This window comes from Anoplopoma fimbria, chromosome 15 (genome assembly GCF_027596085.1).
Source record: "Anoplopoma fimbria isolate UVic2021 breed Golden Eagle Sablefish chromosome 15, Afim_UVic_2022, whole genome shotgun sequence".
Classification (NCBI taxonomy): Eukaryota; Metazoa; Chordata; class Actinopteri; order Perciformes; family Anoplopomatidae; genus Anoplopoma; species Anoplopoma fimbria.
Genome location: NC_072463.1, coordinates 5,534,798 through 5,560,448, shown reverse-complemented (window position 1 = coordinate 5,560,448; position 25,651 = coordinate 5,534,798). Strand labels below are relative to the sequence as shown.

The 25,651-nt window shown below is 41.5% G+C and overlaps 1 protein-coding gene across 4 annotated transcripts in view; it reads left to right on the top strand.

The window, feature by feature from the left end:
• The window catches only part of pcnx1 (pecanex 1), a 36,731-nt gene extending 11,318 nt beyond the window's left edge, over window positions 1-25,413 (top strand). Inside the window, exons 7-36 of one of the 4 annotated variants that reach the window (XM_054613462.1) lie at window positions 2,675-2,804; window positions 4,744-4,937; window positions 6,989-7,082; window positions 7,769-7,826; window positions 8,553-8,770; window positions 9,749-9,902; window positions 10,091-10,123; window positions 11,141-11,312; window positions 12,630-12,740; window positions 12,952-13,043; window positions 14,088-14,197; window positions 14,634-14,739; window positions 14,896-14,988; window positions 15,926-16,076; window positions 16,378-16,519; window positions 17,158-17,335; window positions 17,537-17,645; window positions 17,994-18,123; window positions 18,223-18,281; window positions 18,489-18,704; window positions 19,610-19,863; window positions 19,951-20,181; window positions 20,605-20,705; window positions 20,908-21,058; window positions 21,167-21,397; window positions 21,488-21,762; window positions 21,885-22,063; window positions 22,451-22,884; window positions 23,710-23,850; window positions 24,149-25,413. In XM_054613462.1, the coding sequence (XP_054469437.1) occupies window positions 2,675-2,804; window positions 4,744-4,937; window positions 6,989-7,082; window positions 7,769-7,826; window positions 8,553-8,770; window positions 9,749-9,902; window positions 10,091-10,123; window positions 11,141-11,312; window positions 12,630-12,740; window positions 12,952-13,043; window positions 14,088-14,197; window positions 14,634-14,739; window positions 14,896-14,988; window positions 15,926-16,076; window positions 16,378-16,519; window positions 17,158-17,335; window positions 17,537-17,645; window positions 17,994-18,123; window positions 18,223-18,281; window positions 18,489-18,704; window positions 19,610-19,863; window positions 19,951-20,181; window positions 20,605-20,705; window positions 20,908-21,058; window positions 21,167-21,397; window positions 21,488-21,762; window positions 21,885-22,063; window positions 22,451-22,884; window positions 23,710-23,850; window positions 24,149-24,289 (4,688 nt within the window). In that variant the 3' untranslated portion in view covers window positions 24,290-25,413. Of the gene's footprint in view, window positions 1-2,674; window positions 2,805-4,743; window positions 4,938-6,988; window positions 7,083-7,768; window positions 7,827-8,537; window positions 8,771-9,748; window positions 9,903-10,090; window positions 10,124-11,140; window positions 11,313-12,629; window positions 12,741-12,951; window positions 13,044-14,087; window positions 14,198-14,633; window positions 14,740-14,895; window positions 14,989-15,925; window positions 16,077-16,377; window positions 16,520-17,157; window positions 17,336-17,536; window positions 17,646-17,993; window positions 18,124-18,222; window positions 18,282-18,488; window positions 18,705-19,609; window positions 19,864-19,950; window positions 20,182-20,604; window positions 20,706-20,907; window positions 21,059-21,166; window positions 21,398-21,487; window positions 21,763-21,884; window positions 22,064-22,450; window positions 22,885-23,709; window positions 23,851-24,148 lie in introns of all 4 variants that reach the window. The other 3 variants (XM_054613461.1, XM_054613465.1, XM_054613464.1) reach the window with 3 other exon arrangements.
• Window positions 25,414-25,651: the final 238 nt, after the last annotated feature.

Genomic DNA, 25,651 nt, shown 5'->3' with positions numbered 1-25,651 from the left:
CTCCACCTGTTTAGACATGCACTCTATTTTATGATTCATCAGCAGAACAGTTTTTTTTACTAAAACTGCCCCAGACACAATATAGTCACTATTTTTAGCCTACTTTTGCTGCCTTTGCTTGCTCTGCAGATTTAGATTGTTAAGCAGTAACTTGATGAGGCTTGTGCATTGAACATACTTATACTGGAAACCATATATCCTGCTCACTTTACTGGAAATCTGCTTTCTGGCATATTACCATAAGCATAAGTATAGAACTGACGAAATTTAAAGTGTTTTGGGTGTAGCCTTCCAGACATTAGGCCTCCTTTATTGTTATTTGTGTGTGTGTGTGTGTGTGTGTGTGTGTGTGTGTGTGTGTGTGTGTGTGTGTGTGTGTGTGTGTGTGTGTGTGTGTGTGTGTGTGTGTGTGTGTGTGTGTGTGTGTGTGTGTGTGTGTGCGTGCATAAGAGATGTTGCCTGCCTCTCTCATTCAGTGTAACCATGGTGAGTTTCCATGGAGTGACAATTCTGACCCGAGCGTAGTGTTCCACGTGTAGATCACTATTAGCATGACGGCACAGTGTGCGCTTTGTGCTGAGGTTAGACAAACGGCAGCTCTCTTATTAGTGTCATACACACCGAGTCACCCACATAGAGACGCTCCTTCCCCCACATTCTTCGTTTATTGGGTTCTGTTCTTTGGCTCCTGTGTGTTGTGGACATTTTACATGATGTCGCGGTTGATTGTTTCTTAGCTTTCTAGAGTGTGACCCTCCTGGGATATTCAGTATGAGAGGAAGGATATGCCTGGGCATGCCAACTGTTGGTTGGAAAAGATTTCATAGTTAGTGTTTGATTCACGCTGTCTGGAATTGTGGTTACCTGTGTGGACTCAGTTCCATATAGGGACTTTCTCTGGTAGTAAAAACTAGCATAGCATTGGTTGGTTTGTTAAATCTATCTTTGACTAGACTTGAAGTCCTCAGTAGTGGTTATTGGTGGGAATTTGCTGGACTGAAATATTTGTGTGTCACTCCTCATGCTACTTGATATTGTTACACTTAAGAGTTAATTTATTGTAGCTAGCATAATAATATTTTAAGTGGATGAGTATTACTTTACATCCTTTAAAGAAAAGTTAAATTTGTAAGTAAATTGCTCAATTTAACACACCAAGTTTTTGTCTCTACAGTATGTTGTTGGCATACACCCAGTTGCTATTGTTAGCTAATTCTAGCTAGAGTTAGCTAACCTAAAGGTCCCATATTGTATAAATTGAGATCTTCATGTATTTATTTTTTATATTATAAAAACAAGTCTAGGTGCAATATAGATACTGTGAGTATCAACACACTCAATCCAGGGAGAAATGCACACAGCCTGTATTCAGAAACTGTGCCTTTAAACAAGTCATCAGAATTACTGTAAGGTTGTGATGTCACAACGATGTCACCAGTAAAAGTGATGCTCCATCTAGTTGACACACCCAGTGTGACCCCTGCCTGCAGTGAAGATGGCAAGAATGCAGATGCAGAAGACCAGAAAACACTGACTAATCTGGTCTTTTTTCTGGGTGGGGCTTAAAGAGACAGGTGTTAAAATGGAGCATTTCAGACGGAGGGTGATCGCAGCTATATTCAAACAGACAGTATTAGGAAAATCATTTCTATTTCGTACAATAAAGCATGTAAACATGTTCTCGTAGAAACCCAAAATGCAACAATGAACATAAAAATGAGCATGACATGTCCCCTTTAAGCTTGAGTTTGCTGAGTTATTTTGCTGCTTTTAACAGTTTTCTTTATTTGTGCTACTATTAAACTGTCTTTTAGCATACCACAGATAAACCTTTAAATTGTTTAATTAAAATGAAAATAGAACTTCTTCTGTCTTCGCTCCCATTCCACTAGCTCTTGTCCAGTTTGCCCAAAGGTAATGTCAATAAAATAAGACTATGTCACTATTGATGAAAACCTTCCACTGTGGCCACAAGTCACAGTGACAGTATGATTGTCAGTGCTAAAATGTCTGAAAACAGAAGCACAAGTAGAGAGTTACTAAGAGTTATTAAGTCAGCAGACTGACTCAGCAGTTATACAGCAATATCTCTTTAAAGTTAGGCCCCATGAGCTTCTGGTCCTACCAGACCATGTACGACTTTAGCAGCAAAACCCTGTGTGTGTAATGAAATGAGTAAGTCTGCGTTTTATTATGGCTGAATTCAGCTTTTTTTTGTAAGAGGTATAATGTGTTATTTTGTCCTCAGAAAAGTTGCATTGTCTTGCTTTGAAGCAACTGACTCAAGTGGATCTTGGGAAAATGAAGTGTTTCATTATCTTTTATTCACCGCTTGTGGCCGCAGTGGATGCTTTCCAACAGAAGTTATAAGGCTGGCTTTGAATGCTACAGTACAGCACGTCCCAGTTCAAGTGTTGTTCTGTCAACTATGTTGTCCTTGATTTCTTGTTTTTAAATGGTTGCTCTCAATCTGGAGTGAAACTCTTCATTAGTCCTCTAAAGTTCAAGCAGCAGGTTTTTGTAATTGTTGATGCTTTGTTTTGTTTTTTTAAATGCACCTGAAATCCATCCTAAAATATGGAAGTATCACCTCATCCTAGTGTCCACATTAAGCTCTCAAAAAAAGGGAAACGTATCCAAGCTGATTGGCCAATGATGTCTTTCACCATGACAGCCCCGGGGAGCGAGGAGACGGTCATATTTCGCCGCGAACGTAGCACATTTCGTCGGCAGGCTGTGCGGCGGCGACACAACGCAGGGAGTAACCCCACCCCACCCACCTCTCTCATTGGATCTCCTCTCAGGTACGCCGTGCATGGAGCAGCGATCCGTTTCTGTCGCCTGGTATGAGCATGCTGCCAGGTGGCGCCCTCTCTCTCCTGTCCCGCATCAACACACAGTGTGCGTCTGCTGCAGTGCATGACATCAAGCAGGATGTCCTCTGTCATTGGACGGGTGTCTCCACTCTGCATGCGATGTCTCTCGTCCTCTTTTTCTCAAGACTCCTTTCATCCTGTTTTCACATGATCTAATCTTTTAAGTTCCACATTTTGAGCATGGATCAAAAAATGGAGTCCTTTTCGAACTCTAAGGCACAATGCCACAAGGTCTGACTAATCTACGTGACTGACATGCCGCCTCCTCTCAGAACTGTGCATGATTTCATTGATAAAACACTTTGACGTCCTTTTGAAAGACCTCTCTAAGGAGAGAAATGACGATGATATCAATCATTCAAAAAATCAAAGGTTAAAGGCTTTCCCCACCGACTGTTTTTATTGTTTTTAATTGTAAGAGTCCTTAGCTGCTCATTGATTTAGATTTCAGCCCTATTCTTAAGACATTCTAAACCAGTTTTGCATACGTTTAGGGCAACCCCCCCCCAAAAAAACTATATTTGACTTTTTATTATTGGTGCATCTGCCTCGCTGCACCGTTTTAATGTAGTGTCAAATTTGGCGTGTCCCCCTTATCAGTCCCTTTTTTTGCTTTATGTGGGATCTGACCTTGAGTTCTCTTTTCACAGAGTTGTGTTTTAATCCTTGCTGTCCAAAATGACAGTGACCTGACACGATTGACTACTCCCCTGCAGCGTATTTCAAATCTGCCGTCACGTCTGAGGTCGTAGCCTGATTAGAGAGACCATGTCGGAAGTGGAAGGTCACAGGTTCTCCCACAGAAACAGCTTGTGTGTTCCTTCCTGTCAAAATAGCGAAAAAGCATAAAACCCCTTAGAGATAAATCTCAAAACACTTGCTGTATTACTGTATTTAAAATGGCAGATTTAGCACTGTTAACGTTACAAAAATAGACGTAAAAGCTGAATGTTTATGTTCCACTTATGCTATGGATATAAATCAGTTCCTTGGGTCTGTATAACTCTTTCATTTTTGTTGTACAACTGCCAACAGCTATTCACCTCTCGCCAAGACTCTGTATTTTCCTGCATCTATCTAGCAAGGTCACATTTCTAAATGCTGAGCCTAGAAAAAAGCTAAGCAAGGAAAACGAGTGTTAAGCCTGCCAGAGGTCAATAAACTTCCAAATCGTTCCCTCTTCCACATATCCCTCCACCTTCCTCTCTCCCTTCACTCCAGAACACCTTTTTGACTTTCTTAGTGGTGCACTGGACATCTTAGGCTTTGTCAAATAGTATTGTCACTGTATGATTAATTCAAATGTTATTTATTCGAATAATCATACAACTAAGTCATCTACAAGTGGTGTACTTTATCAGCATTACTGAGAACTATCTCCAGCTTTATAGCTTTTAGAAGTCTTAGAAAAGGCTTTGGAAAGCATAAAATATACAAACTTTTCACTAAAATGTCACAAAAGATGTCCGTAGCTGGTGCCATTCTGGAGGTCCACCTGCACTGTGCATGTAAATGTGGAACATGAAAAAGAAAACTAAGCTTGTGTTGTGATCACTGACTGATAAAAGCAACATGGTGATTATTGGATACAAATGACAAGATACAAATCAGGTGTAAAAGATTATAAATTTGTGCCTCAAAACAGTCTTTTAAATGTTCTTAAGGAAACCAAATTCAACACATGGTCACAGCCATTTTTGCCCTGGATTTGGGGACCTCCACAATGACAAGCAGCCTCCGAATCACATCTCCCCTTAAACCCCCTTTGTGTCACCCCCCCCTGTGATAACACTGTATATCAACAGAACCCCCCTCTGGCCTCCATCACTTCTCATTTCCTCCCCTTCTCCCTTCTCCCCCCCAACAGTCTTCAGGAGGCCCTCAGCCAGGCCTCCCAGCCTTCTGCCTCCCAGGTGAAAAGTCAGCCATCCAGAACCCCGTCCCAGGTGACCGTGCTGAGCGCAAGCGCCTCCCTGCTGGCCAGGAATGGAAGCACACACCTGGAGGGTTCTCAGGACAAGGCCTCAACTGTTGGCGCTACCAGCCTGCAGGAGGACTTCGGTAGGGAGCGCATGAGGAGAGCCGGGATGTTAAGACGAGGGAATTTTCTGATGGAAGAGAGTTGGATGGCAGTTTGTGTGGAGGTGGATCCATATGATGGATACATTTTTTTTTTTTTTTCTGCTGTTTTTTCCTGGTTTCATTGAAAGCACAATATACCGGGTCCACAGTAGAAACAAAGGTTGTTTTTTTTTGTTTATTGAGGGCAAAATATATATATATATATATATATATATATATATATATTTATATTTCACATACAATGCCTTTTAGCTAAAAAGGGTTTTGCCCACAATAACACTCTTTATTTGTGAGTGCCGGTGCTTTGTTTCTTCTATATCGTTGCGGTTTTCAGTGCTTTGGTTTGAAAGTTGCGATAATGGCTTTGATGGTTTGGGATTGCTTGAAGAAAGCTGGTCACGGATATATGACTCTTGCAGTCGGTCAAGGCGGAGCACTATTATCCACGGTCGTTGGACTGACGCAATCGGTCAAAGCCGAGCGCAATTATCTCTGCTCCATTTATCCCTGCTCCATTTATCCCTGTCTGTGATATTGTCTGTAGCTGATACTTGACCTCACTTGGATGGTTTACCGCTCTCCTGTCAGTAGAGTGTTACGGATTGCTGCTGATGCCTATACAGTAACATGTTTCACTGATATATTTATCACATTAATGATTGTCAAAGAAAAATTGAGTTTTTGTAGGAGCTGCTTTTTCCGTCCTTCCTCTGAACCAGTGGTAAATCAATTACTGCTCCTACTCATAATTTGACCCGGAGCAGATGGCTTATTATGAGTAACGTGGCGGTCTGAGTGTCTGTGTCTGTGCTTGTGATCTCGAGAGCAATAATATTTCTTGTCTAATTTCCTATGAGGTCACTACTCTGACTATATCTGAATTTATATGCAACCCTCATGTCAGACATGGGTTTACAGTAGCAGAAAGAAAATATGTAGATTCACTGATGATTTGATGAGGGAAAAAATGCATTGCAAGAATTAAACTGAGGTCATGTCCTCATCAGATATTCTTGAATGAATATATTTTCATCCTGAAGCACATTTAAGAGCTTCGAGGTATTCATGATAGTTCATTTTCAGTTGCACGGTCATCCATAGTAATGAAACTAAGAATTTGCTTAATTTTTACTTTTATTCTTGTCATATTTATTATCTATCTATCTATCTATCTATCTATCTATCTATCTATCTATCTATCTATCTATCTATCTATCTATCTATCTATCTATCTATCTATCTATCTAACTCACTGTGCAGCATGTTTTCTCTTGACTTTCATTCATGTCTCAGCAAACCCTCACCTCATTCCAGCTTAGCCTTCTATTTTTTTTCCTCATTATTTTGCAGCGTTTTTATCCACCAAAACTATTAAAAACAGGGACAGCATACAGAGTTGGGATTGTAATTGAATTTTCATTAACCTGAGAGGGAGCTGCGTTACCATGGCAACTTTTTTTACATTCCTCCTGGACTGGAGGGAATAATGCAGTATTTCAGGGATCTATTTAAGGTATTTCTTGCAATAGCCATAAGACACATTAGATTGGAAATAACATTGTGAGAGAAGCTCTATTCAACCAGGCAACGGTTGTTCAATTCAAGTCTGTGTGGGACACTTTGTAGGATTTGTAGACATACTTGAAATAAGCCTTCCGTCATGGTTTTATGACGTTCTATAGATGTTGAGCTATATGGGTTCTCCATTTATATCCTGCTTTCACTCCTCACCACAGGATAGATCACATAAAGCTCCACTGAAGCAACTGAAGAACAATGGGAACAACCTGACTGCTGTGAAGGAAATGACAGACTTGCTTATAGCCTCTTTGGGAGGAAACGCATTCACTCAATGATCCCATTAGCTCTGATGAACACAGTTATATTACCAAAGTTATGTAATTCCCGTGGACAAGGAAACATGTAGTTTAATGAAATTATTCCCACAGACAAAGTCAGTCTTTGCTTGTGATTTTTGTGTTGCCTAACTTTGCTTCTCTCTCTTGTTGTTGTTTTTTTTTTTTTTCCAGGAAAGCTCACGCCCTCGTTGTATGAGGCCGGCGGGTGTGACATGTCGCTGGTCAATTTTGAACCTGCAACCAGACGAGCCTCCAATAACATATGGTTAGTGTCAAATTGATAATTCATCTTATTGGTTTAGTGGGATTTCAAATGATGACCTTGTTTTTTCTCACAATTTAGCTGTCTCCACAAAAATTGAAAAAAAGACAACATCTGACTATATTTATTGACTTGGAACAGATAATGGAATCAGTGATGCATGACATTTTGTGTTGAGATAGTTTCCAAGCATTCTTTGGCTTCTGCCTTTTGAATGTAAATTTGAATTTGAAAAATGTAGGTGTTTTTAAATCAAACATTTGCTTATACAGAGTGCAAGATGACTCATTTGTGAATTTGAAGGCTATAATTCATGTTTAAATGATGCTTGGTCACCATGTTCTCTATTTAAAAAAAAAAAAATCACAAAACTTTACTTTAGTTGATCTCGACAAATGTCCTTCTTCTTCCATTAAATTTTATCCAGTAATCTACCTGATCTTTGTCTGGAGTTTGGTGTTGCATATTTTGCCGTTCTTTGTGAAGTCTCTTCTCCACTGGCTCCATTGGTGTGTGACATGGCTCTAGTCTTTAAAAAAAACAACACAACCGTACAGTACAAATTCAAAGCAAATAGCCCATCGGCTATTTAGTTTGAGGTCACCAGGAAACCAATCATGATTTAATACAGTAAGTGCAGCAGATGCTTTTCTCACATCAGCGTGCTCATTTTGTCTAATGCCCTGCAGGGACACCGACTCCCACCTCTCCAGTTCTACCTCAGTTCGCTTCTACCCTCATGACCTGGTGAGTACCCAACCAGTGAGCTGATGTGTGTGCGTGGGTTTGTGTGTGCGTGGGTTTGTGTGTGTGTGTGTGTTTTATGTGAGAGAGACAGAGCGAGAGCTAGACTTGCAGAGAGAGACAGAAGGCCAACAAACTGAACCACTCAACATACAGAGACAAAAACAAACAATGTTTTTCTTCTCCTCTCCATGTCTGTTTTGCATATTTCTGCATTCGTGATTGTCAGTTTGAATGTTTTTTTTTTCCCTTTTTCTGGCTGTTGTTCTTCTCTCCCTTTTCTTGTTACCTCAGACCTCAGACAAATCACATTACACCAATTTCAAAATCGCTACCAGCTGGCTCCTGAACAGATTTTGAAAATGTTTTATTGGATTTCAAAGCCCTTTGCAGTCTGGCACCTACGTACTTATTTGATGTGCTTGTTCTATATGAGCGTGAAAGGTGCCTTGTTCATCTGTTGCTGGCTTTTTAACTATTTCTACAACAAGAATCCAGATGGCTGGGAGTGTGTATGGTGGTGGTGTAGCAGACAAAACACAACACTCAGTGGTATATCATAGACAACATTTCACTTAATATATTTATGGATTTTAACTGTATTAACTATCTTTTGCTACATCTGTTTACTGTTGTTATTTAAAATCACATTTTGCCAAATACTTTGAGTTGTATCAAATGCAGCATGGATATGTTTGACTGACCTTGAGACAGATCTCCCTCCCTCAGATCCGTCTGAACCGTCTGCTGACGATGGACCCAGAGCTGCTGGAGCAGCAGGACGGAGATCTGAGCCCGGAGCTCCAGGATGCACCGCTGGGACAAGAGGACCCTGCAGCCACAGCTGCCGCCAGCAAAGCAAGGCAGTACTACCGCTTGTGGCTTCTGCCCTTCCTGTGGGTCGGCCTGCACTTTGACCGGCTCACCCTGCTGGCACTATTTGACAGGTAAGAAAAGTCCAGACAGCCAATGTATCAAAACCTTAGATACCATAACCAACAAAGAATACTATACATGCTAATCGTGCTAATTAGAAAGTTATTAGATAATGTAGGGTACATCACTGCTTTGACCTAAATTTCCTTTTCTCTTGGACATAATCAGCAAGTTATCTCATCTTGTTTCATCAAACCTGATTCTTCTCTGCTGGAACCTCAATTTACAATTTAGAATAATAACACAAGTGTATCCGTAGATTAAAAATTCTGCCCATCACAGCGTTAACCATTTATTTAATCAGGTCAGTCCCACTGAAATTAAGTCAAAGATAGCTGAGGCACAGTTTGCTACTGATAAAAAGCAAGAGCAACAGAAGTCTGGGACAGCAGCGTTCCCCCTAGAGCAATCAATTCCTTACAGATTGACCAACCATGCTTACACTCACATATACGTACATGTTCTTTAAATGTCACATTTATCTGCTGGCTGTTCAGTTTAGATGTGAATTGGATAATGTAAGCTTTTATATCCATCTGTCTAAGCTGAAAAAAAACTTGAAGTGAATTAATATAAATCACTCTTGGGGTTGTATGGACCTTCTCTATGTGAATTTAGACAATTATTTGTTTGAATGTGAAACTATATCACATCATTTAGCTTGTTAATAGTTTGAAAATGTGGTTGTTTGTTTTTAATGGATAAATAGTCTGAAGATGTCACAATACAACAAACGTGTTTTCCTCTTGATTTGTCTGCTGTGGAATACCACAAGGTTCCACCCTGGGCCCTATTTATATTTATTATTTATATGTGTGTTACCATATATAGATGTATGTAAATATATCTAACATTTCACTATTGTCTTTTTTAACTTCTCTTGATGTTTTTAAAACCTGTTTTGGATATTACACATTAGGGCAATTGAGTTTTATATCCATGAACTGTTGAATCGGCTCTTCGGCTGACTTTTCTCCGTTGCGTTTCAGGAACCGTGAGGTTTTAGAGAACGTGCTGGCCGTACTGCTGGCTGTTCTGGTGGCCTTCCTGGGTTCAGTGCTGCTGGTCCACGGCTTCTTCACTGACATCTGGGTCTTTCAATTCTGCCTCGTCATTGCAAGTTGCCAGTATTCCTTACTAAAGGTGAATACTTGAGTTAAAAGCACAACGTTGTTGGACTTGACCGGGAAAAGTGTCAAAAAAGAGCCATTGTTTGGAAAAACTATTTGTAATAAAGTATTAATACATGTTTGTTTGAGGTATGTCAATACATAAAGTATAAAATAGTCAACATTAGTATTGAATTAACCTGTCTCTTTCTTTATTGACAGAGTGTTCAACCAGACTCCTCTTCCCCTCGACATGTAAGTAATTATAACTCATAAATCATCCATGTATCCACATTTTGTGGAGTTTCAGGCTTAACGTTGATGCTTATATTCTGAGTAATGGTCATTGAAGTCCTGATTAGCCCACGCAGTAAATAACCGAAGGTCAGGAGTTTAATGTAAAAAACAAAACAATAACTGGCACTTAGACAACAGAAACTGAGATGGCCTTTAAGCTTTAACGTTAGACTTGGGGCAGACAAATGGAGAATTAATTTCCTTTCATCTATCAAATGACCTGTGGTTGTTATTCAGTAATTTTTTCTGTTTCTGTTGTGGTTCTTTTAAAAATAATGTCTGTGTGTGCCTCCCTCCCTTGCGTTAGTGGCCTGCTCTCAAACGGCGTCTTTTATTAATGCAGCTCCTTCTCGGCTGCAGGCACGAGCTTTAAATAGCTGGCCAGAGTTTAGACCACAGCTCACTTGCTCACTCTTTGTCTGATCCTCCCTTCCTCTCCCTCTCTTTCCTCCACGTCCCCTTTTTTCTTCACCTCATCTCACCTCGTGGACTTCTTCCTCTCCGGTTTCACGACATCCGCAACACATTTCGAACAAACCCGATCTATTTAATCTGATTGTTGGTGCGTTAACTCACTTCTGTGAAAAAGCAGGACAACTCTTAGCCTCTTGGGTTGAAACCTGCACACTGCAGACGTCCGTTCTCCCTCTCTTGTGAAACCGAACACTTGATGCTATTTCTGTTTGTACCTGTGTCACTGTCCCAATGGCTCATATGACACGGATACCTCCAACTGAATTCTTTCTTGTTGGAATGATTATATATCTCAGCTTTGCAATGAGTTTTATTTGTTGTATATAAAACAAACTTACAATTTATCGCAAATGCACACATTTTAAGTATTGTTTAGGGCATGGACTCTTATTTAAAATGTAGAAGGCTGCATGTTCTGAATACTGAGCTTTGCTGGACTATAATGAGAAAGCCCAGCTCCTATAATAAACCATTTGTATCCTTATACCCTCTTCCCTGCAGGGCCATAATCGTATCATAGCGTACAGTCGGCCTGTCTACTTCTGCCTGTGCTGCGGCCTCATTTGGTTGCTCCACTACGGCAGTCTGAGGACCACTTCATCCCGCTTCACCCTGTACGGAGTCGCACTCACCAACTCCTTGGTCCTCGCCTCTGCCAGGGACCTTGTCATCGGTAAGTACAGACCCGTGTGGCATTAATGTAAAGTGATATTACCAATAACAACAACTGTCATTAGTATGGCTTTTTATAGGAGACCCCTTCATAAAAAAATAACATGAAGAAACCATAAAATTACCAAAAAGGTTAGGACAATACAAAATAATTAAGTGAGTTCGGGCTGCTGGCAGAGTTTTAGGTTTGGGATTCATATGGGCACAAATGCTCAAAAATGTATACTAGAGCAAGACTATGAAGTGCCTAACAGTAATGAGTATAACCTTAAAAAAAACCCTACTGCAAACAAGTTACAGTCATCAATTCTGGAAAAGATGAAAGCATGACTCATTTTGTCCAAGTCTAAGATGATATGAAATGATCAAATTTTTTTAAACAATACAAAGTAGCTGTAGTAGTTCATTAACATGAGCATCAATCATCATCCATCCATCCATCCATTTTCCGTAACCTGCTTATCCAGTTAAGGGTCGCAGGGGTGCTGGAGCCGATCTCAGCTGTCAATGGGTGAAGGCAGGGTTCACCTGGACAGGTCTCCAGTCTGTCGCAGGGCTGACATATAGAGACAAACAACCACTCACACTCACATCCACACCTACGGGCAATTTAGAGTCTTCAATGCACCTAAGCTGCATGTCTTTGGACTGTGGGAGGAAGCCGGAGAACCCGGAGAGAACCCACGCTGACACGGGGAGAACATGCAAACTCCACACAGAAGGTTGTCCAGCCCGTCCGGCTCTTGCTGTGAGGCGACAGTGCTAACCACTACACCACCGTGCAGCCCATCAATCATCATCATCATCATCATTAAAACTCCTACGTTTCTGGCATTTGGCCTAATGGAGGATACCAGGTCATTAAATGTATCATAGTCTAAACTTCGTAGTTTGGCTGGAGTTTGTTGTTCCATATTTTCAGTAAAAGGTAGGAAATGTCATAAAAACAACAACATAGAAATAACAATTGCAGATGAGAGAATCAACTTCTGCACTTTATTTGTTTCCCTAACACAGGAGACACATTGAGCTGTATGAGCCACAATCTCTCTTCTAAAAGCAATGTTTATCTGTTCAAGAGTACTAAATCCACTTTTCATCAAACAACAATCAACATTAACTGCTGCAGTTGCCCTGGAGACCAATATGAACCAGTAATGGCTGTAGCTCACAGTCAGAGATGCAGAACAATAAACACGTCATTGTCCTCTGCATTCTCTGAAGGAAAACAATATGATTTTAAGATGGAAAATGTGTAAACTAATCAGTGTTTAATTATGTCACACTATCACCTTGTGTGTGTGTCTCCTCCCTGCAGTCTTCACTCTGTGTTTTCCCATCATCTTCTTCGTGGGACTGCTGCCACAAGTCAACACGTTCGTCATGTACATCTTTGAGCAGCTGGACATCCATGTGTTCGGGGGCAATGGTGAGCGACTCGTAGATGCACAACTTCATAGCAGGGGTGACTTTGACCTCGGCAGAAATGAGACAACAGACACTCACACACTCCTGCCTTTATACATTATGATACGGCAGGCTTCATAAGAGGCCAGAGTGCTGATTTGCATTCTGCCTGGCCCGGAGCCTGTCGGGTTGATTGGCCTCATTGCTGACATCCTTCTCCGTGCTCTCCGCAGCCTCCACAAGCCTTCTGTCAGCGCTGTACAGCATCCTGCGCAGCATCGTCACCGTCGCTCTGCTCTATGGCTTCTGCTACGGAGCTCTGAAGGTGAGAGCAAAGCCAACTGAGCATCTTGATCTAATCTAGATGAAATATTATCAGCTTGGGATCATCGAACTGTTATTAAAAAAAGGAATTTGAGGACAGAAATCCAGTCTGAATATACTAAAATGATATCCTCTACAGCTAGTGAAAAGGACTGTATTTCAACCACCAATTCAGTTTCAAATAGACCTCAAATTGTTGCAGCATTTAAACTGTAGGTGTTTGAAGACTGTGTTACAAAAGTGTTCTAGTATTACTGCTTTATTATTGCAATAGAAATATTAATATTCTTGGCAAAGAATATATGTTTTCTCTTTTAACTAACCTTGCTTGCTGTTTTATAGTGTTTCCAACAGTTTATTACTAAACACACAGCACAGTGGTATCTGCTAACCAGCAACATCTGATTAAATTAAAATGTCTTTACTGCTCAGCTATTGAAACTGTAATATACTAAAGGGGACTTTAAACTCACCTTTACAGTTCTTGTGCACATACATTTGGATATCTGGAGTTCCTACCAACCCACAAACTGAAATAAGACTACCCAGTCAGTTTTTTGTGGGCTGCCTGGATCACAAAACATTTGATTCAAAAAGCCATTCAGATCTGGCTCACCTTCCTATGTCACATGCTGGTTTATTACAATATAGAGACCCCCTATCTGAGTATTTCCACCTACGGCTTGAGAACTACCTTTGCAAAGGTGTGCCATATTGTTCTGGCAAGCCAATCAGAGCAGCCTTGGCTTTTTTTGGACGGGGGCTTAAAGAAACAGGCGCTAAAAGAGAGCGTTTCAGACGGAGGAAGAAATCAGATTTATTCATACAGACAGTATGAGAAAAAATAATGTGTTTAGGGTGTTAGCATGCTAACATTAGGTAATTAGCCCTGGACACAAAGCCAAGCTGAGGCTGAACCAAAGTATTAATGTAAAAATGTATGTTTCAACCTAATAATGAAAAAGTTCTATGTATCTGAACACCTCAGCAAGATTAACTTTTATTTTTTAAATGTATTAAAACTTTGTGGTTCTCTGTGTTTTAGGAGACGTGGGAGCCTCATCACATCCCTGTGTTGTTCTCTGTGTTCTGCGGCCTCTTGGTGGCAGTGTCTTACCACCTGAGCCGGCAGAGCGGCGACCCGTCTGTCCTCATGTAAGTTCCCTTCCTCCCACGACAGACCTCACTCATACAGTGTTTGTAGTACCCAAGTTATGGTGACTTCCCACAGAAATAAATAGCGAAGTCAAGTTCAAATAATTGCCTTAGTGTTTGTGTGTAAAGATTCTGGCACTGGTGGTCATGTGTGCTGAACTCACCCTTCTGGCACAAACGCAGGCAAAAACAGATCATCTAAAGTATTTTCCATTAAGCGCTTGACCAACATCTGCTAGAACGAAACCTGTGACTTTTCTGCTCGCACATATGCTGTGGATTATCTCAGATAAGGATTTCAAATAGCTTGAAACTGCTTCACACAATGACTGTAGTGTCAACAGTGAAATATTAGACATTCCCTCTGAGATGAATCACCCTCAGGGGATTCATTTTGTGCGAACCAGCTAATATGTTTTATTTTTTTGCGTCATAGCTCGCTGATACAGTCCAAGATTGTGCCCAATTTGAAAGATAAGAACCCAGAGGACCCTTTGTCAGAAGTACAGGACCCTCTGCCGGAGAAGCTCAGGGCCTCAGTGGTGAGTTGACCTTCATCATTTATCTGATTAAAGCCAGAACTAGGCAATAGTACTGAAGCTAGGATGGTTGTGATTCAATTTGTTAAAGCTACTAAGGTCTTTTAAAGGGTTGATTGTATTCCTTATTTCTAATCCACATGGTTTGTTATTGAACAGAATGAGCGTCTGCAATCCGACCTGATTGTCTGTGTGGTCATTGCTGTCCTTTACTTCGCCATCCATGTCAGCACAGTCTTTATTGCACTGCAGGTACAGTAAATGTTTTCTTCTTGATGAAAGGCTGATGCCAGTCTTGTTTTTTCATACAAACTTTCTGTTATCTTTTAATGATGGGTAGTGGTGTAAAGGTACACAAAAGTCACGGAAAACAAATGCATAAGGATACTTTTTTTTCATTTATTTTGAAATGACATTGATGCACGTGTCAAAGACAGACTCAATCCTCTTGCATGTGACTGAGGCAACATTTTGTCCTCTGGCAACTTTGACTAACTTTTTCTATTAGAAAAATAAGGAACATTTCAAACACTTGTGTATTACACTGTACGGAAACTCTCTCCCAAAAGGCAATAGGCTATAAAAAAAGAAATACATCTCTTTTGCGAATAAACTCAAAATACAAAATTTTACTTGTGCATTAAGAGAAGTGTTTGGATTAGTTCCACCTCGGCTATATTTAAACATCGAAGCACCCAGACAGTTATCATCCCACTGATCAGCACATCTGGGTGATGAATGAGCGTGTTGTATTTCTTATCTTTTTTTTTTTAAATCCCCTAAAACGTTGGTGCAATGTCGACACACCGTCGTGGTGCTACACACAACTCTTTCTCTGTTGCTGCTGTAGCTGACCGGGAGCCTGCAGGCAGGTCATACAGCTCTGGCGTTTCATTTGCATTCACCATAGTGTGGATCGACTCGAAAGACAATCTGCTTGTTGTACTAACCTCAGCATATGATGCTAAAAGCGTATGGATACAAATTTCAATACAAACACACTAAGTGTTACAGCCTTATTAATAAGACAGTAAGAAAACAAAACAAAAATTGAATGTGATGTCTGCCGCTTTGGGGAACAAAAAAGGGAATTACAAATTGTTGCATACTCGTGTTTCTAAGGGCGGTCTTATGAGCACAGACAGATTATGCATAAACATTCATTTTTAATGTCTCTGTGCTCCCTCAGCCTTTCCTCAGTTATGTCCTGTATGCACTGTTGGGGACGGTGGGCCTGCTCACCCACTACCTGCTGCCTCAAGTCCGCAAGCAGCTGCCCTGGTACTGCTTCTCCCACCCTCTGCTCAAAACTAAGGAGTACTACCAGTTTGAAGTCAGGGGTAAGTACACGGGATGACATATAGCAACCAGAACTGTTTCCAAATAGTTCCATTAACTAGTGATACCAGGAATCTGTGTTTTGTCTTCAACATATAACTTACTTTGCAGGAAGGATCATTTTTTTCCCCTAGAAAGTGAAAGCAGGAATGAAACTATAATCCATCAATTTGATATTGTATGTCAGTTGCCAATATCAACAAAGAATATAGAAAACACATTTTTTGTTTTGGATTCCTCTCAACTATGCTCTTATCTCCATAATGATGTTGACCAAAGAACTTCTCCTGTGTCTTTCCTCAGATGCGGCTCATGTGATGTGGTTTGAAAAGCTTCACGTGTGGCTGCTGTTTGTGGAGAAGAACGTTCTCTATCCACTCGTCATCCTCAACGAGCTGAGTGGCAGCGCCAGAGAGCTCGCCAGTCCAAAGAGGCTTGACACAGAGTGAGACTTCTTTCTATCTCACAACACTTTTTCTCTTTGATGGCTGTATTCCCTCTTATTTATAATTTAATAAAACCCTGAGTGGCGGATCATGTTCTTCACTAGCGTACTGCTGTATGCTTGCACACGATTGTTACATTAGCTTAGAAATCCAGAACCCGTAAAGCAGACTAATTTAATAACCTTTTAAAGATAAGAATCGGACCTTGCAAATGTTTCAAGGGATAATTGAAATTTTTGGAAATACATTTATTTGCTTTCTTGTAAAGAGTTAGATGAGAGGAATGATGCCACTCTCATGTCTGTACAGTAAATATGAATACAGTCATTAATTGCTTAGCTTAGCTTAGCTTAGTTAGCTTAGCTTAGCACAAAGAATGGAAACAAGGGGAAACAGCTAGCCTGTCTATCTGAAGGTCAGAACCTGAAGCTAACTGATAAACACAAAATATCTAATTTGTTGATGCAAAAACCCAAAATGTTAAATTAAATTGGTTGCATGGTTTTGCTGTTGTTACTTATGGCAAAATATTTAACTGTTTCTTTAATTTAATTTTTTTTAAGTATGCTTGTTCCTTCATGATTTAACTGTCGACACTTAACTCTTCCATGTTTGACTTATTTAAATTGTCCTCCAGGGTTGGCGCTCTGATGATCACAGTGGCCGGCCTGAAGCTGCTCCGTTCCTCCTACAGCAGTCCCACCTACCAGTACGTGACCATCCTCTTCACCGTCCTCTTCTTCACCTTCGACTACCGCCATCTGTCAGAGACGCTGCTGCTCGACCTCTTCGTCATGTCCATCGTTTTCAGCAAGGTGAGAGGAATATATAATGAGTTGTGCATCATGCACTGTTCTGATTCTGCGCAAGAGACATTCTGCAAATATTTAGAGTCATCTAAAATCATTATTCATGCTGCATAGTTATTTTTGTACTGGTCAGGACAAAGTACAGCAGTATTTTTACTATCATATATTTTATTTTAATGTACCACTTGTTGTTGTTTTTTTTTACAGATGTGGGAGCTGTTTTATAAGCTGCACTTTGTCTACACCTACATCGCCCCCTGGCAGATCACATGGGGCTCTGCCTTCCACGCCTTTGCTCAGCCCTTTGCTGTGCCTCGTATCCTTTCACTGCTTTCTTTTATCACGAAATATACTGTGCACTGAGTCACCAGTTTCTTAGGTAAGAACTGATAATAGCATTGATGGCGTTTCTGAGAGGTATTGACTTAAACTTGTTATCTTTTCGGAGGCCGTAGTCCTTGGTGATGTTGAATTTGGGCTTCCCCGTGTTGAGATGTGTTTTTAACGTTGTGTTGTTGTCCCCCTGATGTTTGGAAATGAGGGTTGGCAAAGCACCAGAAAGTCTTTTGTGGCTTACTATTTTCAGTGTATGTAACTGGATAGTATTTAGTCTATAGGGAAGCTTACATATTTTTCAAGTGATCCTTGACCCGAGCCCGTCCAGACTCGGCCATGCTGTTTGTCCAGGCTGTGGTGTCAGCGATCTTCTCCACTCCCCTCAACCCCTTCCTGGGCAGTGCCATCTTCATCACATCCTACGTCCGTCCCGTCAAGTTCTGGGAGAGAGACTACAAGTAGGGAAAACATTTTAAAAATACTATTACATGTTTAAATACGATACTATTTCTGTGAATATGTGTCTGAAATGTGTTTTTTTTTTTTTATCTCTGCAGCACTAAGAGAGTGGATCACTCCAACACTCGGCTGGCCTCTCAGCTGGACAGAAATCCAGGTGAGGGCATAGCAGCCAATATAAAACTAAAGTTTATCACAACAGTTTTCCACACTGTGTAAGTTGAAATTCCCAGCAGGCGGTGCTCTTATCAAAGCAATATTTTGTAAAGTGTATTTTTAATCCTCAGTCTATTCCAGTGATGAGTAAACATAAAATGCAATATTTTTTTTCTACTAATCTGCCTTTCCTCTTTCCCCTCTTAAGGCTCTGACGACAACAATTTGAACTCCATCTTCTACGAGCACCTGACCCGCTCCCTGCAGCACAGTCTGTGTGGAGACCTCCTCCTGGGCCGATGGGGCAACTTCAGCACCGGCGACTGCTTCATCCTGGCCTCCGACTACCTGAACGCTCTGGTGCATCTCATCGAGATCGGCAACGGCCTGGTCACCTTTCAGCTCCGAGGGCTGGAGTTCAGAGGTGAGAAGGTCCACGTGTGGCGCAGAAGGAAGAACGCGGTACCAGATGAGTCAGGAGTTGTGATTATATTACGCTATCTAGTTTTGAACTGCTAGCTAAGACACATGGTTTAATGGTGCAACCCAATTTAGTAAAGTTAGTTACATCTGTAGCACCTTCCAATCAAAAAGCAATCAACTATGTAAACAAGAAGTCAGTATCACAAGCTGCTATCATAACTTCCAGAAACAACAGTTTTACAGCAAAATGAAACATTTAACTATATATCCTGCCAACCCCTTATATATAAACGTATGACTTTTGCATACATGGAACGATTTGTGTGTTTCAGAGTCAATAGTATTTGTTCATTTTAGAGTAAGTGGGAAACATCTGGGGTAAAGTAAATATCAGATTTATGCTTTGAACTATCTGGTCCAACCGGCTTCTGATGTTTGTGGTTTGAGTGAGCAACTTAAAAGGATGAAGATTGAATAAATGTTGCTCATTCACCCAGTATTTCCATTTGTGATGGGAACATTCCAGCATATTAGTCCAGTTGTGCTTTTTTTTCTTCTTGTGAAACACACCTGTGCACACGTTACCAGCATGACTCAGCCAATAGTGTTCAGTTCATGTGACACGCTTTAAACTTTTTACAGAATTGGAGACACAGCATTTTTTACTGTCACTGATGGAAATATCTATTTTTACAACCTGTTTTTGTGTGTCAACAATGGTATTTAATCAGTCTATATATTTTCTCACAGACAGGTCAGTGAGAAAATGAGATTTCCTCTCAATGTGCAAGTTGTCATGGTTACTACAGTTCCACATTAGTGGTCCCACATTACTTTTGATCTGGCTTTCGTTGTGTATGCTGTAGTATTTTGTCTATATGAATCTGTTGATATTTCCCACCAAAGGAACGTACTGCCAGCAGAGGGAAGTGGAGGCCATCACTGAGGGGGTGGAGGAGGACGAGGGCTGCTGCTGCTGTGAGCCGGGCCACCTCCCTCACATCCTGTCCTTTAACGCTGCCTTCGGACAGCGCTGGCTGGCCTGGGAGGTGCTGGTCACCAAGTACGTGCTGGAGGGCTACAGCATCACCGATAACAGCGCCGCCTCCATGCTGCAGGTGTTCGATCTACGACGCATCCTGACCACCTACTATGTCAAGGTTAGTGGGATGACGCTGTTAAAGAAAAGGTGTAAGTATTATATTATTTGTATATGATCTAAATGCATCATCCCTTCTTGGTCTCAGGGTATCATCTACTATGTGATCGCTTCCACCAAACTGGAGGAGTGGCTGGCTAATGAGACCATGAAAGACGGCCTGCGGGGATGTGGAGAGAGGAACTACGTGGACCTGGACCCCACCTTCAATCCCAACATCGACGAGGACTACGACCATCGACTCGCAGGCATCTCCAGGGACAGTTTCTGTGGAGTCTACCTGTGCTGGATCCAGTACTGCAACTCTCGGAGGGCAAAGGTAATAATGGTTTCTTGTTCCCGGAGTCACAATGGGAACTGAAAACACTCATATTACTAATTCATATAGTTTGGTTTGAAATGGGTTGTTTAATTAAATTATGTCAAAAGGTAATGTTGTATATGATATTTTTTGGATGAAAGTTGTAGGGATTAATTTATTTATTTATTACATTTTGTCATTGGAATTCAAGCCCAAATTTCTAAAACCTTAAAAGAGCAAAGGTGCTACACAGCAGTTTGTTTTAAATAAAATGTTAAGGAATGATGTCTTAATAAGTGATGAAATGCAATAACTAGTTTCCACCCATATTAAACATAAATATTTATCATGCTGTTGTACTGATTTTTACGTCCAATGTAATTTAGCACCAATTGGGATTCTACCTTTCATGAATCTTCCTTGTCTCCACTTTGTTTGTAGCCACTTGACAGCGACAAAGACTCGGCGCTGGTGCTGCTCTGCTTCGGCCTGTGTGTGCTGGGGAGGAGAGCTCTGGGAACAGCTGCCCATCATATGTCCAGGTTATTTAGTAATCCTCATTATAATAAGTTAACCTTTTATGATGCTTTAAGTGCTGAGAGTTCACTTATGTAGGCCAGACAGTGTAACACATGTAACAGAACATAAGTAATATGAATATGTCTGTGCTCTAGATAACCGTATTTGTAATTCTTATGAGTCATAACAGAACTATATGTTCTCCATATTTTCTTTACACTACAGCAATCTGGAGTCTTTCCTTTATGGACTTCATGCATTATTTAAGGGAGATTTCCGAATCTCTTCAGTGCGAGACGAGTGGATCTTCGCTGACATGGAACTCCTCAGGAAAGTTGTGGTTCCTGGAATCCGAATGTCTCTCAAATTACACCAGGTAAGACGCCGCAGGTTTCATGTTGTCGACCCCACATGAAACTGTCTTTGACCTCATTGCTGGGGGTCAAATGTGATCTGTAACACAACGTTTCACTTGTTCCTTTAGGACCACTTCACGTCCCCGGATGAGTACGACGAGCCGGCGGTTCTTTTCGAGGCCATCTCCTCCCACCAGCAGAACCTGGTCATCGCTCACGAGGGCGACCCGGCCTGGAGGAGCGCCGTTCTGTCCAACTCGCCGTCGCTCCTCGCCCTGCGCCACGTCCTTGACGAGGGAACCAACGAGTACAAGATCATTATGCTAAATCGACGATACCTCAGCTTCCGTGTCATCAAGGTGAGAACTGCAGCAGATGTAAATTAGCCTTTGATTCCTCGATTACTGATGATGCAGTCGCTTATGAGAACGTAACCTCTTGTGCTGCAGGTGAATAAAGAATGTGTCCGAGGCCTTTGGGCAGGGCAGCAGCAGGAGTTGGTGTTCCTGAGAAACAGAAACCCGGAGCGCGGGAGCATACAGAACGCCAAGCAGGCTCTGAGAAACATGATCAATTCCTCTTGTGACCAGCCCATCGGATATCCCATCTACGTTTCTCCGCTGACCACCTCCTACTGCAACTCGCACCCCCAACTCGGACACATCCTGGGAGGCCCCATCAGCATCGGGAACATCCGAAACTTTGTTGTCAGCACCTGGCACAGGTTTGTTGGAGCCACTGTGTGATCTGTTAATGTTTTCTTTTCAAATGTCTTTCTCTGTTGTTGTTTTTTTTTTAATCAGACTGTATTTTATCAATGGATGATATTCATATGATCTGGTGTAGATTACGGAAAGGCTGTGGTGCCGGCTGTAACAGTGGCGGGAACATCGAGGACTCCGATGCGGGGGGGATGTCCTGTGGCAGTGGGAACGGGACGGGGGGTGACTCTCAGCAGAGCTCAGTGTCACAGGGTGGCACCTCCGGACCCGCCCCCTCCCACACGTACCAGCCCCACACTCTGGGTGAGAACTAACGAAACCTGACAAGCACGAATGAATACTACCACATATTCCTATTTTTGAGTTTTGTGAAACTAAGTGTAGGTATGACTTTCACTGGAGATGCCTTGAAAGAATGAACTTGGATATACAGAACCTATTTTTATTTTTGACAGACACTTTGAAAGATGGTCTATTAAAGGGCACTATTAAGTTGCATTTTGGGAAAAGACAGTGTTTTTGGAGCTAGACCCATAGTAGTGACTGAAATCGAGGATATCTCATCCACCTTACCATTTAAAACAAATCTGCCTTTTGCAAGTCCCCGAATATTCATGATTTTGCAACACTGATTCTCCGGAGTGCTCCTTTAATGATGGTCTGCGTCTGACCTCATCACCCTGTGTCCAGGCACCAGTCAGAGCTCCCAGTCTGTCCAGTCGGGTTTGGTACGCCACTCTCCTGCTCGAGCCTCTGTTGCCAGCCAGTCCTCCTCCTACCGCTACAGCAGCAGCCGTCACTCCTCCCTGCGCACCTCCACCACGGGCCTGGAGCCCTGCCGACGCTCCTCCACCAGCCAGCTGTCCCTGCGCACGCTCCCCACCTCCCTGCAGCTCCGGCTGGGCTCCACCTCCGACCCCGCGGGCCCCTCCGCCTCCCTCTCCAGCCACAGCATCCCTCCCTGCAAACGCCACACGCTGGTGGGCCTCCTGGGCAACGACGGCATGTGCAGCGCCGTGACCGACCCCCTCAGCCAGCATCATCACCATCATCATTACCACCCGCAGCAACACAACCCCATGATCTCCACCGTGCGCAGAGATGACATCTCCTACAGAGTGCAGGTTGGTAGATATTATGTGAAATTAGCAGGAAGGAAATCTAAATTTCACTCGCTTACTCTACTTCAACAAACAGAAAACTGTGCCAGAGAGCTTTTAGTGTTCGCTGAGTTCTGTTAAGTCTTAGATCTTTAGCTTACTGACAGAAACCCCCCCCCTTAACATTTTTTATAATATAATTAACACAACCTTAATAATAAACAACTGTCAATGCAATGTATAAACTAATTAGAAACAACCAACCAAGCTGAAGATGGTAGAAAATTATATTTGCTAAACATCAACATGCTAGCATTCTCATTGTGAGCATGTTAGCATGCTGATCTTAGCATTTAACTCAAGTACAGCCTCAGTGAGCTGCTAGCATGGCTGCAGACTCTTAATCTTGTTATGCAAATAACTTAAATATCGACCATTTATTGAATTTTAGTCATTCTCTGCAAATAATGTCACTCTTTTCTGCTGCCTTGGTTGCATGTCATGTCCTTCTGTCCCTAAATTCTCATTATTTTGATGGCATGTTTCCTTTTTTTAATATAGTGTAAAGTGGAGATTAATATATGGGGAGAATGAGTAATATGACATGCAACAGGGGTCATATTTTAACTGGAGACATTAGGATCCCATGTTATGCATCTTAACCAACAGGCTACTAGGACTCCCTGAAACAAAAGTTTTAAAAGACATCATTGCTAATGTATGAAGGGTCTGCACTTGTTGCCACGTCTCTGAATTTGATGTTTTCTAAAAACATATTTGTCATCTCTTTGCGTAATGACCCTCAGTCATGCTCCGATCTAAACTTAATTCCTCTGTGATGTCGCTCAGGTTGCGGATGTCGGTCAGGTGCTGGAGAACATCAACTTATCGAAGCGGAAGGAGCTGCAGTGGCCTGATGAGACGATGAGACTGAGGGCAGGACGGACCTGCTGGAGGGACTGGAGCCCCTTAGAGGGCATGGAAGGACACGTAAGTCTTCATCAGCAGCCTTATAATGCACCGATAAATGAATGTTTGATGCATAAACAAACACATATGATCTGTTCTGATGTTGCTGTGTTTTGTCACATCCTGTCAGCACACACACTCTCACTCTCTGACCTCTTTTGCAAAGAATGTGATTTTGCTATGATCATCTTGTTTGCACTTGTGTCCTATTTGTTGCCGTGTAACGCCCTCTGTGACCTACTTGCTCTGTAATAAACGCCTCATAAATGTGATTGGACGCTCCCTCTCACAAAGCCGCCTCCTCTGTTGCCCTCTGCAGGTGATTCACCGGTGGGTGCCTTGTAGCCGAGACCCAGCCAATCGCTCCCATATCGACAAGACCATCCTGCTGGTACAGGTGGAAGATAAGCTAGTGCCCATTATTGAGACTGGGGTCATTGAGTTGGGTGCAGAGGTTTGAGACACGTAAAGCACACACACGCACACACACATCACACAAACACACACACGCCTGTGTGAGGACGAAGCCAGACGTCCCTGGCTTTCAGCAGGACGCAGGAGCCTGCAGACAAACAGGAAGTGGGAGCTCTCCCCCCTCCCCCGTTCCTTATCGCTGAGGGGGAAAGAAAGCCAGGGAAAAAGTGCAAGCCGAGGCAGAGCATACGTTCATCCGACATCCTTTACCGCATCGACACACATTCATAATATCTGCCTTGCTTTGCGTCTCAGAAATGCTGCATGACAGTAAACAACCCTTAAGTTAAGTTAGTTCTTGCTACTGTTAATTGATTTCTATGCATTTCGTTGGCAATTCTGACAGAGCTGAGTGTAAAGAGCGTGTGGAGATTTTTTTGTTTTCTGTTTGTCTTTAAGTAATTTGCCAAAATAAGCCTGGTATTGAGTATCTGCCATGGTTTCACACATGTGTAAGCTGTTGTTTCTTTTTTCGATGCCAAGACTACGGAGAAAGTTGTGGTGCAGAACACTTTGAAGTCAGAGACTTGACGTTGATGCACTCAACAAACTCCTCTGTTTTTTTTTTTTTGTTGTTGTCATTCCGTTTGGATTAGTTCGAAATTTGCAAGATTACTTTGCGCAAATACAAAAAAAAGAACTTGCACTATCATTTTTGTTTTTTAAATTTACAGTGATGCACTACACTCTTTAGATAATATCACAATTTATTTATTACAAACTCTGTATGGCCATGGTTACCGATGCCTTGGGAATGAAAAAAAATGCAATCATCATTCTGTTTTCAGCCATTTTTATTTTACTATTTTATGTTTGATAAACTTGAAAATAAATTTTTACTGTATATGATTATATATCTATATAAATATATATATATTTACTCAAATATATATATATAATGTCAATGTATAAAATATTTTCTTTTCAATATTTATTACTGTGAACATGGTATTTACACTTTGTTACATCATTTTTTTTTCATTTTGGGACAAAGGTTAATGTATTAAGGACCATTGGTTGAAAACAAGATGCCGAATTTTTGATGGACTGTTTCACTATTTAACTTGATTCTTTTCTATATGGAGAAATAAAAGTTTGATTTATTGCTGACATCTTTAAAACGCCTCTTCTGATTGTTTGTGCATTCATTCATCATTTTTAAATCTAACGGACTAAATTAAAGAATACTTACCAGTGCAAATAGAGCACCCTGTAGTCATCAACAGGGGCTTTTAGTAAATATACACAATGTTGCAGGAGAGACCAAGTTTAAAGGTGCTAAATTTGAAATTTAGAGCATTATTAAAACAGACTATTTGCTTTGTAAAGATATAGTGGAGTAAAGTCC